Here is a 15,440-nt window from a genome sequence, read left to right on the forward strand (position 1 = left end):
TGCCTTCCCCGCTCTTCAGAGCACTGCGACACACGCAAGCCGCTCGAGCCGCTTGGGGCTGGAAGCACCTTCCACCACCGAACAAAAGGCAGCACTGAAAGCTGGGAGAGCGGAGCTGCCTACTGAAGGCACTAGCTCCGCCCCCCAGCCAAATGCCCGTATGCCCGGGAAGGGGTCTGTCTCCTCCCCGGGCAAGCCAGCAAAACATGGCCCCCGGCTTATGCAGCATTGCTGCAGCCAGGTGTACCAAATTTTCATAACTGCAGATTTGGCCTGTTAGTCTTTTTTTCTTTTGAGATTTTATTCAAAGTTTGCAAACAATATATGTGTAGTAGAGCAAAGAACAAGTGCATTTTAATAGTTCATTTTTTATTTATGTACTTCATGTATACCCCACCTTTCTCCCTAATATGGACTGAAAGCAACTCATATCATTTTCCTCTCCGTTTTATCTTCACAACAGCCCTGTATGTAGGATTGCCAGCTCTTGCTTGGAATATTCCTGAAGATATAGTAGCAGTGCCTGAAAAGGGTGGTGATTGAGGAAAGGAGAGAACTCAGCAACCATTTTCTCCAAGGGGACTAATCTGTGTAGACTGGAGTTCATTTGTTATTCCAGGAGAATGCTAGGTCCCATCTAGGCCAACTTTCTATTCACACTGGTAAAAGCATTGTTGTTAAGGGTCCTGAAGTCTTAAAAAGAAAAACAGTTTGGGTTTTTTTCAAATAGTCTCACTGTTGTTGTTCCTACAATCTGGTACCACTGTTTAAGCAGTGTTTTACCTTTCTAAAAACTCTTCTTCGCTATTCCAGCCAGTGAGGGTTCACATAGTGAAAGTGATGACATCACAATGCAATTTAGCCAATCAAATTTGGTTATTCACTGTTGTTCCTGAAGGCAAAATGCAGTGATTCCATAGTGAGAAGAGGGCACATTAGAGATCCAAGCCATTTAGGAACATGACTGCAAGCAGAGCTACTTTAGAGCAATGCTTTTTAAATGCCCATTTTAACATATATAAGCTATATCAGATAAAATAATTGGGACATTTCCTTTTCTATAGTCTTTATGTTCTTATAATTACATACTTCATTAATTATTCTTGGATCAGAGAAGGAGTTCTGATTGTAGAAAACTGAAATTATGAAATAAATTTATTCCAAGACATCCTGAAGATCATAAAAATGAGTTACCTTTTAGTTAAAACACAGGACATGAAATTTATTTGTAATCAAGAAAGCAGCATGATCTGAGATACAGTGTTGAGGTGAGGAAGCTGTGGTACACTTTCATACATAGAATATTCCAAACTGCTGCCTTGCATATTCCAAACTGAATTTATTAATAAGTATGTATTTAAAGGAAAAAATCAAATACAGAAATGAAGAATGTATAAATATTTGATGCAAACATCATCATATTATTTTTAACCATGCTTATGACACCATTTTGAGGTTGGACTAGAGAGAAATTTAGGGTTTCCAGCATGGGAAATTCTTGGAGATTTAGAGGCAGTGCCAGGGGAGAGACTTCAGATTCTCCTATATTCTACAGTATACCTTAGAGCCCACTCGCTAAAGCTGCTATTTTTTTTTCCAGGGGAACTGATCTCTGTAGTCTGGAGATCAGTTGTAATTCTGGGAGAACTCCAGGCCTCACCTGAAGGGTGATAATCCACTTTGAGTCTCAGTGAGTAAATGGCACTCTCAGGGGCACATGCAGTGCACTCATCCAGGTGCCGCCATTTGCCTCCCTGAATAGAGGGGGAGAGAGCCACAGTGTTCCCGGGCATCCAGGCAACTTGGCGGGGGGGATGGGCCTATATAGGCCAGCTCTGCCTCTCACACCCCAGCAGTCACCTTTGAAAGCTCGACCCACCCACCTCACCCTTCTTTGCAGTACAGGATTAGCCCGTCGCTGGTTTTCTGGGGCCAGGTAGGAATTTTTTTGCCTCTTTCCCGATTGGCTCCATGGGTAGGGGTGTTTTTCACCTACCTTGTACTGCTGGTTAGTGAGTTTTTATGGGTTTGTTATAGTAGTTGTTGAGGTTCCTGGCAGATTAGTTTGGGTAGGCAGAGTGGGCCAGTGAGCACCCGGTGGCACTTCCCCATTGGTGGAGAATGGGGGTCTGTCTGGGATCAGCTGGTGGGCTGTACGGCTGCCAGCTGAAAGGGCAGACTGCCCTTGGGACCCCCTGTACAAGTCCTTCCCTCAGGCTTCATGGCTGGGGGTATATGGAGCTTTAAGGGGGGAACCATTTGCCTGGCCATCCGGGTTACAGCCATGCACTTGGATGGCTCGCAGCTGGGGCAGGGGGTGCTCACCCAGGCAGATTGAGGAGGTCCAGTTGACCCTTTGGCTCAACCTGTACCTCTAGTTATACCCCTTGCCATTCTTAAGTTATTGTTGGTCAATAAATGGCCCTATTTCACCCAAGTCTTGTGTCCATCTCTTCATTCTGAATGGGTGGGGGGCAAAGGTGGATTATCAATAATGTAAATAAATAAATGAAGCACTACCCCTTTAGCAGGGGATGCTCTTTTAAGGCTAGGAGGTAGCACAAACCAAAAGAGCATGAAAAGGGGGAGAAAGGAAAAAGGGGAAACCAGGCTGTACAGAGAATACAGGAAGGCTGAGTAGCTTTTTATGACCCACATGCACAGAAATGAAGCTTGCCAGAGCCATCATGTCAGAGGATATTACAATTCTCTTTCTATTTTCATCTGTGAAATGTTGGAAGATATAAACATAAAATTTTGATTGATAGAAACTGCCTTCTTCTCCCCCATGCCTCTAAACTCACGTGCCCTTTGTTTTGAGCGGGAATTCCTTAGCAGATCTTCTGTCATGAGACCTACTTTTATGACCCCTAGCAAGCAGCCCTAGGGCAAATTAAGCTTTGAACATCGACCCTCACTGCTCAACTCAAAAGGAGGCCACTTGTATCACCTGCATGGCCAGTGCAGCCTCTCATGAATGGATTGAGAATAAAGATAGAGGGAAATTAAAGCAAGCATTTGTGTGTGTCTGCAAACATTTCCAATGTACTCTAACTTTGAAAATATTTCTTGAACTTTTATAGCCTATGGGAGATGGAGGGAGGAATGCTACTTGAAACAGAGATGAGATGGGGGAGGCTGAGATCGGTTAAGAAGTTTATAATAGTCACAAACCTATTTCTGTAAAAAGCAACACTAATAAGGCTTGTGCATTTCCCCACTGGAAACTTCATTTTCCAGATTTTTTTTTAAATTATGCCCTTAGTTAGCTTTTCCTTTAAGAATGACAACACCAGATATTTTTTTGCATCCAGTCTGTACCCAACCCCCCTAAATGCCATATGGGTTTGGTAGCTTAAAATTACTGTAGGAGTATCTCACGGTTGTCTCTGTCTTTATAATCTAGCAGCTGGGGGCCGGTGGGGCTAAGTAATGCCAGCCATTGCATGTATTATTCACAGGGGTTCGGAAAGCAATCTTCTTTTTATATAATATGTTAATACAACAGGGCACAATAATATTTATCAACTTGTCAGGCAACAAAAGAAACAAGCTGCAGCATAAATGTGGTTGTAGCTCAGCTAAGCCTTAATAGTGTTTTTTTTTTGCTGCATATTCCCTTTTTGTTTTTATTTTTTGAAGCACATACAGGGTTGGGTTCCATAATCCACCAACAGAACATAATTGTGGCCCAGCATGGTTCTATTAAGGCAAGCCGTGCAACACTCCTGTACGACATACTGATTCTCTAAAGTGGTTGAAAAGCTCTTTGTATAATTCTGTATATTGTAGTCTGCAACTTTTGAAACACCTTGTGCAAGTGGAAAACACAGTCTGGACACAATTAATCTGACAAAACACAAAATATGAGAGAAAAACATGGTATTTCACATGTGTAACAGCTCTACTTCCAGTTTTAGGATCCAATCCACACTGTTTGAATGAATGGCTTTGGCTACCTGGATGTACAAGGGACAATGTTCTGATATTGCACATCATATTATCACAGTAGGACGCGTCTTACTAGCTGCTGTAGAAAGCTCTCACTGATAGGGTTGCCAAGTCTGGGTTAGGACATTGCTAGAGATTTGGGTGGTAGAGCCTGAGGATGGTGAGATTTGGGAAGGGGAGGGACCCTAATGTGGTATAATGTCATAGCATCCCCCCTCTGAAGCAGCCATTCTCTCCAAAGGAACAGGTCTCAGTCATATGGAGATCAGTTATAATTCTAGGAGATCCCCAGACCTGACCTGGAGGTTGGCAACTCTACTCACTGAACTTTTTATTATATGTTAAAGTGAAACTTTTTGGTCAAAACATGTTTTGTTTTGTTTAATACATTCATTATGCATATCCAAGGACAGAATGGTTCTTTGAGTCTGCAGTCTGATACATGCTAACCCACACTGAACACAGTGATGCTTACTTCTAAGTAAACATGCATATGATAAGATTGGACTATAAATCACTAAAATTCAACACCCTGTATTGTAGGACCATCAATGTTAAAACATTCCAAAGAGATTATCTCCTATAATTGAAGAATGCACATTATGATTCTATGGTTTCTTATGTGCTAGATATATCATACTAGATTTGGTTGTAGTATAAAGGGGGGAAACTTCAGGAAAATGAGCTCCAAATGCACAGGAAAGCAAGCCATGAAATACAGCACAGAGCAAAACTGGGGGGCGGGGAGAAATGCCAGGATGGGGTGGGGATAACCACCTAACCCGACCTCAAAGCTAATGACTTCCTGGCTTCTAGATCTTTCTCTAAACAAGACTATGGAAATTATATACACATTTAGCTTTTTGTTTGATGCTGCATTTATTTCAAGCATCCTTTCAAGCAATTGATAGTTCCTAGAATGCGTGAAGCGATCGTCATATCAATGCTATAATGGGAAGTAGAAAGCCATGGCAAATTTTACAAACACATGTGAACTTGGATTCAGTTATATCCAGTGCAGTCCTGATGGTGTATCCCTGAATACCATCAACTTCAGTGGGCTCTAAAGGGTGTAACTCAGTTTACAAATGCACAGTCAATAAGTAAACTAGTTTCTGAACAAAGATAAAGATTCACATAATATCTGACACAAGCTATCTGTGGACTCTATGGAATTCACACGAGCAGTCTGTGTTTATTTTTACAAGCTGCTGTTAGTTGCACCAATGCAAAGTGACCCATTCAAGCCCTTGAGAATAACACATAAAGCAGACACCAAAGAAGCTGTTAATAACAAACTCCTTTGCACATTTCCTAACTCTTAAAAAGAAGCCTGAATTTTTTCATGCATTGGTAAGACAGAGTTTGATCTTTACGGCTGATTAAATTGTTTATGTCCCTACTGAGAGTGTTAATAGGACTTTTGTCCAGTTCCAATGTGGTTTCAAATTGCAACACATTCATATGACACCACAGGTTGCAGCTAAACAAATGATGCATATAAGAAACCCAGGAGAGACCTATTTGTGGACTTTCAGAGACCATGGGGAAATGGGTTGTTATGGACTGAAGGATGTGATGCAAGAGATTGGGAAGATACTTACAATTCCATCCTAAGCAGAGATACACCCTTCTAAGCTCATCAACTTGAATGGACTTAGAACGGTATGATTCTGTTTAGGATGGCACTGCTAATGTATTAAGTGGCTCAGATAGCAACCAAGTAAATAACAGCAAAGCTATAGAGTTCATGCTGGATTTCCTCAGAATCAGAACCCTTGAATCATATACTTACTACTGGGAAAGAATTGCTTATTGGTACACTGAGACTTGGTGGCTAGATTTCTTTTGAGAGGTGGCTGTAATCGAATTTGCAGGATTTTGAACTGATGGATGGTGAATGTGAATTAGCTGCAATGAAAAGACTTCACCAATTCTTCTTGCTTATTTGTGTTTTTTCCTGAATTGCTAATAACTCTATTTCTCCACAGGGGCCAATGAATTGCATTTCAGTTACAATTAGAAATGTAACCATTCTGATTGCTTTGGTAAGGAAACGCCAAGTTTACCTGAGGTTGCTTTCTTTGCAGTAACCGATCTTCCTTCCTACAGCTGCTCGAGTATGCTGAGCAGGAAAGAAGACTAGATCTTCCCATTGGTGGAAAGAGGAACTTTTCCAATTTCCTTAACATTTAAACTGCATGAAGAATATCATATGTCTTTGAAAACTCCACATGACTTCAATTTCTGGGCTTGCTACTCTTCAAACTTGTTCTGATTTCTCTTTGTCAACCTTTCCTGCTGATTGCATGGTTGCATGACTGGTTGCATGCTTCTTTTCCCGCCATGTCTTGTCACTCGTCGTCATATGGCTTCATGCGAGGGAGAGGGAGGCCTAACATCTATTTTCACCATCTGGGGAAGATGATAGGGCCATGCAATTAGAAATGTCACATCCAATGAATGAGGGGGAAAAAATCTTTTCATATAGAATCTAGGGCCCTTTTCAAATGAAGAATAGATCCCATCCAGAAATTTAAAACTGTATATAGTTTCCTCTTTTTTTGGTTAAATTGTTTTCTTACTTTTTCCTAGACTTCGCCCGGTGGTATTACCTGTCACCGAGAGGTAAAATTTAAATCAATTTGACTGACTTTCAAAAGAAGTTTTTCCCCTTACTACTCTAACAATTTTATAAATGATGATTGCAGCTTTCCTACCTCCAAAGCTTAATTTATCCCTGGAACAGTAAGCCATACACTGAGGTGGAAAGTAGGCCTCTTCGACATGACAGTTACTGACCTCCAGCACTGTCCTGTGCCCATATTTAATATGGAGTGATCATTTTACTGTGTTCGTTACCACATGATAGTTTGTGTGATTAAATGTGTGGTATACTGTTTCCAAACCAAAGACCAAGGAAGATGGCTAACAATAGTAAAGTAAACCAGTTAAGTTCTTCATCTATCTCCTTCTAGCCTTATTATCAAACATTATCGTTTGGGGCATTTTATAACCATTAGGGAGCATGACCTCAGAAAACATTCGCAGAAACATGCACATAAAAAAAGATGTGGATCCAGTCTTGAATTGACAGTCACAGTCTGCCAACTAAATAATATGTTGGATCCTCCTAACACTCCACTTAGCTAAGTGCAGAGCACTCTTCCAGCGCAAATGAAATCTTCCTCTGGAGGAAGAAACGGTTACACTGGCAGAAAGTTTCTTGTATCAGAAAAGGGATCTGTGCTTAGCTGAGTGGAGTAGTAGGACCCAACCTAAAATTTCTCAAATGTAATAATTGTGGCCATGTATGACAAACTGGGGTCATTTGTGTGGTAAGAGAATATGTCTGATTGATATCAAACTATAGTATTTCTGTGTAGGTGAAACAGATCCAGTTGAGATTGTGTTTGAGACTGGTTAATGCTGCTAAATTCCTCCATGCTATCATGAATATATATACAGGAGGATATTATTGTATGGTGGAAGATTAATGTGATCAAGCTGCATATACAGTAAACCAAGAATAATTTCCCTGATTGAAGTTAATAAAACTGCATTACCTTGGAAGAACTAACAGTAGATCAGACATCCTCATCATGGCCCCCCTGGGTGCAATGCTGCCCATTGACAACTTTCCTGGTGCCCGTCAAAGGTTTTTAGAAAGTGGGTGGGGCCAGGAGGGGCTTTTGCCCAACAAGGGCCAATTCCAGATGACTAACCTTAAGGCGTTTCATGCCACCCTCTTCCGGATCGCGACAGGGAAAATGTGAAATATCGTGTTTCCTTGCGCGAGTTTTGCGCGTCGTCGCGCAAAACTCGTGCGAGGAAACGCGATATTTCGCATTTTCCCCGTCGTGATCCAGAAGAGGGTGGCATGAAACGCCTTAAGGTTAGTCATCTGGAATCGGCCAAGGCTTCTGATTGGTCATTGGCTCCATCTCCTGTGGCAGCCATTTTGTGATCCAACCACCACCCTGTCTCAGAATTTTGTGGTCCACCCACCACCCTGTCTCAGAATTTCTAAGTTGCTTACAGGCTCAAAAGGGTTGGGAACCCCTGTAGTAGATATTGACCATGGTACAATAGTTAAGAGCTTTAGAGTTGTCAGCAAAAGGAAGTCTGCAGTTCAACAGATCTGTATGTAGTGGAGAACCACACATACAGCCAGTTATTCTTTTGAATTTTCTATTCTAGTTACTCCCGCAGCTACAAAGAAATATTTAAAGAAATTGCTAGCTGTTCACATGGTCATGTTGGATCATGGCCTTGAACTCCGAGACTTTTTAAAAAAACTCTTAATTAAGTCACAGACAAATGGAAAGTAATTATTCCCAAGGTTTCTTCCTAAATTGCAGATAATAAAAGTGAAATGTTTTCCAGTGAATTTCACCTATTGTATTAAACCTTTCGCCTACAGTGATAAAGATGCCACATCTGTATAGCTCATGGCAGTTTTATAACTAACGGTGGACACTTCAAGTACATTTTTACATAATTAATTTTACACGAGAAGAAGAAATTAATCACATGGAGTATGTAAAATGCAGTTATCTAATCCTGTAATCAGTAAGCATAAATTATTCCTATACAGTTTATTAAATGGAACTTTAAAGCCCTCCCTTAGAAAAAAATGTTCGGTTTTGTCAGACTGGAGTTCTTTCTAACTTGTTTGAATGAAATGGTTTCCAACCATAGTGTAATGAACTCTAGAAGAGCAGTGTGCTCTTGAGGACATGTAGTTGGTAGGTACTGGTGTGGAAGTAGGATTCACAGTACTGTCAAATAGAATAGTTCTCATGGTGACAGATAAATAAGGTATGTTCATACTTGTGTGTGGAAAGAGCTGTCATCACCTGCCATTATATTGCAAAACCACACCGAATTGTTACACGGTACATGACAAGTTGGTGGTAGGAGTCACTCCTACACTTCCCTTTGGCCACCCTGGCACCACCTTGCATGTGAAAAATATATTACTAGCATGGATATTTAGCACAGCAGGATGGACTTAGCACACATCCTTCATACTGGAGACCTCTATGGCAGAAATCATTCTCTTCACTATCAGACCGTTAGGCTTCAGTTATTATCACATAGATTATCATCCTAGCTATATAGTTTGTCCCTATATTTTTGGCTGCATGGGATTAAACTAATTTTTAATAGATAAGAGATAGTCAGTATGAGCATTAGCCATACCAGCTTTGTGCAGAGTTGGGTGATCTGCTTCTGTACCAGTCCTATCCAAATGAAGAACACATCAATTTGGAAGCATGACCTACACAGTCCACAGTCTAATTGCAGGTCTTGTGGCAGCCATGAACTTATGAGTTCCACCAAAAGAAGTGACCTCATTCTGAATGTTTAAGTCCCCACAAGGCTAATAGCCAGGAGGATATTACCAGAGAGTAGGGGTGTGCACTTCGGGTTCCCGGTTCAGGGGGGGACACAAACCGGGCCCGATTAGTAAAGATTCATTATTTCCAAATCAGGGCCAGTATGATGGCCCCAAATCGGAAATACCAAATCAAAGCTTCCCAAAGCGATTCAGGTCACTTCGGGAAGCTTCGGGGCCTTTTTAAGGGGCTCCCTCCACCATCACCCCACTTACCTGGAACATCCTGGCAGCAGCGGAAGCGGCAGTGCAGGCTGCAGAGGCACCGGCTGCGGCCTTCCCCATCGCCCTGCTGGCCACCGTGGTGGCCGAAGCAGCAGCCCGGGCAGCAGAGGCAATGGCTGCGCCCTTCCCCGCCATCCTGGTGGCCACTGCAGTGGTTGAAGCAGCAGCGCAGGCAGCAGAGGCACCGGCTGCAGCCTTCCACATTGCCCTGCTGGTTGCCATGGCAGCTGAAGCAGCAACACGGGCAGCAGAGGCGCCAGCTGCAGCCTTCCCTGTCGTCCTGCTGGCCTCTGCGGCAGCAAAGATGCCTGCTCCGGCCTTCAGGAAAGTGGGGTTGGGGGAAGGGGGGCCTCAGGGGAGGTGGGGGTCTCACTTCGGTATGCTCTGAATCATTACGAAGCATACCGAAGCGATTCTGATAACCTGAACCTGAAGTGGGTTGCAGCTTCGGATTTTGGGTTATTGTGAATCTTTTTCCTGCTTCGGGTAAATCCAAAGCGGGAAAACCAAATATTTCCCCAGTGCACACCCCTACCAGAGAGGTTGGAGGTGTGTGTGGTGGGGGAAGGCTTGAGTACAGCAGTTCAGATAACAGTAGGATCAAAGTCAGGTATGGATAGCAGACAAGACAGGCAAAGACCTCTTCACAGAGATTGATCTGGGACCTCACATGAAGACTTGACAGAATCACCAGAAGCCAGAACCTTCCAAGGAAATGGCATACCTTCCACCAAAGCCTTATTATTTCTTACTCTATCCTGCCAACAATGTCAACAAACCTATTTAGGATCAATGGAACAACAATGGACTCCAGACTACTCCTTTAAAATTTCAGCTCCTGAGAGATGAGGTTAATGAAGGGTATAAGATTCCAGTCATGTTCTAGAACGTGTACAAGTTGTCAGCTTCATAGCTGTGCGATGTATGGATCCCCCTGCTATGCTCCTGCTTCTTTGACTGACTGATCAATTCTCATAAAGTTTGTCCTATAAGAGTTTCACAGTGCTCACATGCATGGCCAGGATGAGACATACTGTTGATTACAGCAAGATCTGCAACGAGATTGCCATTCATTGCCTACACTCTGCTAACCAGACCCTGCCTGCTCCCAATGCCCACTCCTCTTTCCTGCCACAGATTTGGGCACCCCCACTGTTGTTCAGTCATCACTCTTCTTGGCATTTCCACCTTTGTCCAGGTTCATCTACTGCCAAATCTATTAATACAAAAGTTAGAAGGAATCATTCTAAGGAGAAAGCAGTTACCATTCCACTGGTTTATTGATGCCTTTCATCAGTTAAGATGAGCACCCCTGTGATGTAAAAACTCATTCCCTCCAATGCTCTCACTCGGCATTGCCTTGGCAAAACTCTCTCATACACACTAAGGGTCAGTTAGGATTACATGAAAAAGAATTCTGAAGAATAAAAAGGGAAAGTCTTTTCTCCGCTATCACCACACCATCCAAGGCTTATGTCAAAATTGCATGCTGTCTGAACAGAGATGAAGAGGTTGATGTCTCTTGCTCTGCCCTCATACTGATGTTTCTGGATACCAGCAGAACTTCTTTTCCAATATCCTTCCCTATCAGCTGCCCAAGTTCATTATGCTGACTCCGGGACCACAGCCAGACTGCAAGACTGAGTGAGCAGGGAATGCTGAAGCTTTGTCCATGAAAGATGTTCAATGTCAAAATCCTCACAGTAACCATTACTTCAGACTTATTGGAATTTGGCTTGCCTACATTTGCCTCCAGCCAGTTGACAATAATGATCACACAATCATTATTGTTTCCCCCCCCCCCCATTTCCTTCTACCACAACGTTTTTAAAAATAAAACTAAAAAAAGAGATTTCTCTGACAGCAATGACTTCTATCTGGCTAGGCCTAAAAGGTGACCATTCTTCCTCCTCCCTAAACTTGAAGGCATCATGCAAGAAGGGGATTGGAGAAAGCCCTCACTGCTCTAAGCTGATCCTGTCAAACTAAAGAAAAGCAATGGCCAGAACAGCCTATTATGTGTGGAAATAATATTGCATGAGGAGCACATGTCCATGCAGTTTTCTGGAGTATTAGAAAACACAATGGCGAGAGAGGGAATTTTTCAAATCTGTAGTGAAAGAGGAGCTGGAGGCTTGTAACTTGAGCGTGGAAATTGGAAGCTGGGAACTAGAAGTCAGAAGATGCACATTATTTCTGCTTCCCAAATAAGCAGGAGTCAATAGAACCATTGAACCAGCCTCTTAGAAATTAACTAGCTAGAGGTGGAATAAACAATGTAATCTGAGGCAGAGGAGTTAGCTGTGTTAGTCTGTGGTAGCAAAATCAAAAAGAGTCCAGTAGCACCTTAAAGACTAACCAATTTAAGACTAAACAATCTGAGGGGGGTCATTGCTGCATTGTAATAGGATTGGTTCACCTCTGCATGTGAAACCTTGGAAGTTTGAGGCCAGTCAAATTTGTGTGAAACAACTAGGTTGCTTATGCATGCTTTAGAAATTTAACAAGAAGCATTATTCTCTGGCCTCATTAAAAACTTTTAACACCAGCTCCTCCCTCTACATGCACACCTCTATCCCATGGATACAATCTAATGAGAAATGAAAGAAAAATGTCTATTGTATTTCTAAAATGACCTAAATAAATCATATCATGAGGGATGGTTCGGTGCAGTGGATAAGGCAGTGGACTAGGATTTTGAACAACCAGGTTCAAGAATCAAGATCCCTTACTGGACCATGGAGCCCAGTCAGGTGACCTTGGGCCTGTCTCACTCTCTCAGCCTAACCTTCCCTCACAGGGTTGTTGTGGGGATTAAGTGGAGGAGGGGGAACCATATAGAAAGCTGCCTCAGGGCCCCTATCAAGGAAAAAGCAGGATATAAAACCATTCTCCATTTGATTTTTGAGAGCTGCTATATTATAGTGGTTACATGGTTGGGTTGCAAATCAGCACTCTGCTGGTTTGACTCTCATTACTGTCATGAGCCAAGCAGTGACCTTGGGTAAGACACTCCTCTCAGCCCCAGCTCTTTGGCTGTATTGTGGGGATTATAATAACACTGTCTTTGTTCACCGCTCTGAGAGAGGCACTAATCTGTCTATAAAAGTGGTATATAAATGCGGTTATCATCATGATAATGGGTTTCCAGCCTTGACTGGCTGCTCCCTGGATCTTGTCCCTCCAAGCTTTGGCCCTGTCAACAAAACATTTGGTTAATGATCTTGAAAATGCTTTACACAAGCTGATATTGACTGCTATTTATGTCAATGAAGTTTGTGTTGGTGAAATGTGCTGTGTTTTGTTTAAATGACAGCCATGGTTTCAGAAAAAATTACTTGAAGTAAAGACCTGCACATCCCTAGAGAAAATACCATATTGCAAATTAGCAAAGCTGGAGGAAACTAGACAAACCTATGTAGAATCAATTGTTGGGAAAAATAAAGATTAACGAGGAAAAAAGCTCACCAAATTGGTAGTAATGAAAGCCATTAAAGGAAACCAAAAAGACTCTAGCCAGGATAAAGCAAGCTGGTATTAAATAAGAGGCTGTGCTGTTTGTGAAAAATCTGAACTACATACTTGAATACATGTAAGTGAAATTACATAAAGACAAAACCTTTGATAATTTATCTGTTGATATAATGAACAAACAAAAATAACAGAAATATCTAAATATCAGCAATTGCCACTGATTCTGAGCGTGACTGCCAGTGTGTTTTACTGATTAAAATGACAGACTAGGAGCTGGGAGACCCAGGTTCAAATCCTCCCACAGCCATGAAGTTCACTGTGTGTCCATGTGCTAATCGCTTTCTCTCAGCCTGTCCTACCTCACAGGGATTTTATCAGGTTATGCCTCCTGGAACATCTCTAAATGAAAAAGCAGCACAGAACAATCCCAAATAAATTTTCTAAAATGGTAGGAACTATTAAATAACACAGTTGTACCTCCCACAATCAACACCAAAATCAATGACTTACATAGACTCCTTTATGTCTATATGCAAGAAGCAAGGACATGTGTCTATTTGCTGAACTGTAATTTCAGCCTGAGCAGGAGAGGTCCTATGTAAAGCTCTGACGTAAAAGGGAAAGTAATAAGCCAGGATTGGTTCTTCTGTAATCTACTCCTCATAGAAATTCCCCTGTGCCACCAAGGAACTACAAAGGGCAATCATCCATGCATTGACTGTGTACATTGGAGTGGGATTTAGAGATGAGCTCATACAGACTTTTTTGTATGTTGCCGTCAACATTTACTTTAGTTGGCCTGATTTTTTTTTGTAGTTGTTGATTTCTTTCCTTTTATTTCTTTTATGCCATTTTGACACCATTTATATGGTAAATGGTATATGATACCATTTATATGCTAACTGACTGAAAGTGTTAACATTTAATAGGAAAAAATTAGTGTAAGACAAGCGCGCTAGTAGAAAAACAAAGATTCACAGATTTGGTTCCCAAACAAAAGCAAAATCATAATATTTGGACTCTGGTGAGCAGCTTTCAGAATTCAGTCTCTTGATTCAGTTGACAATTTGCAGTGATTCCCTATACATGTATTCACCTCCAGTCATTTGAGACCTGACTTTTTACAAAGTTCCTAACTGTATGGAGGAGCCTATAAACATAGGGCAGCTTGCTGTGGATATTCAGTAGAACACAGAGACATTGAGACTGGGGCTGGTGGATGAAATCCTGCTGTATGTATATTATGTGAATCTAAAGATTCTGGCATTCCTTCACCAGGCAAGATTCTGACTTTCCTTCACCAGGCAATACATCTGTTACATCCAGCTGTAACTGACAAGTAGAGGAATCAACAGATCACCAAGCTGGCCACAAAATGGCCAGTTCTTCCATTAACCACCTCACATCTGCTGGGGCCTAAAGTCAAGTTCCAAAGTACCTGTCCAGCAAACTCAGTATTAAGATTGGGATATAAAAGTATTGCTGCAATATATTAGAGAATCAAAATCTATTTTGCTGGAAAGCAAACTCAGCAGAACATGAAAAGGAGGAAGACCCAAGAGAAGATGAGGAAGGACCAAAGGTCAAGTTAAAATGTATAGCGTTGAAAACATTGCATTCTTTAGTAATGTATTATTATCAAACACATTATAGCATATTAATAATGTTCCTGCAGCCAGTCAATCGGTAATCTTAAATGTGAAGGCACACCTGTAAAATCCAAAGTATATATTATATCCTTATACTGCTAGAGATGTCAAGTCAAATGCTTATTTCCAGACTTCCTGCCAATTAACCAAAAGATAACAATATTAGCCTCCTCTGTCCTATTGACCAAAGTAGCATAACTAAATATAGTTCATTAATATACTGCCAGAATATAATAATGATAATGATAATGATAATAATTACTGTGTTTCTATGTCACTCTTCTAGACAGATTAGTGGCCCACTCAAAGTGGTGAACGAGGTCACTGTTGTTATTATCCCCACAATACAGCTGGGTAAATGGGGCTGAGAGGAGTGGCTTACCCACAGCCCACACTGAGCTCATGGCAGTACTGGAATTTGAACTGTATTGCTAAGTCTTTATGAAAACACTACAAACTTTATTTTTGATAATTTCTAGAATAGTCTGATTAAGTCAGGATGGAACACAAAGACCTATCATATTTTACATGTAATGATGTCAATTCCAGGTATTTGGGGGTCTGACTTACAATGGTGATAGATAAAACTCTCATTTCAGTAATTATACACATAATAAAATCAGCTATAATCCCTGTCCTTACCCTGAATCAATTTCATGGTACTCTTTTTACTCAATATGTATGTATTGTTACAGCAGGGAAACCTGTATAGCATCCATCCACCTCTAAATTGGACCATC

General features: G+C 41.5%; 1 protein-coding gene across 2 annotated transcripts in view; it reads left to right on the forward strand.

The window, feature by feature from the left end:
• KCNIP1 (potassium voltage-gated channel interacting protein 1) overlaps positions 1–15,440 on the forward strand; it is a 129,580-nt gene that overhangs the window by 76,912 nt on the left and 37,228 nt on the right. Inside the window, exon 2 of one of the 2 annotated variants that reach the window (XM_054977226.1) lies at positions 6,547–6,579. The exons of the other annotated variant lie outside the window; for it this stretch is intronic. Within the exon in view, the coding sequence (XP_054833201.1) occupies positions 6,547–6,579 (33 nt within the window). The remainder of the gene's footprint in view (positions 1–6,546; positions 6,580–15,440) is intronic. 2 annotated transcript variants of the gene reach the window in all.

The sequence above is a fragment of the Eublepharis macularius genome, chromosome 4 (assembly GCF_028583425.1).
Source record: "Eublepharis macularius isolate TG4126 chromosome 4, MPM_Emac_v1.0, whole genome shotgun sequence".
Classification (NCBI taxonomy): Eukaryota; Metazoa; Chordata; class Lepidosauria; order Squamata; family Eublepharidae; genus Eublepharis; species Eublepharis macularius.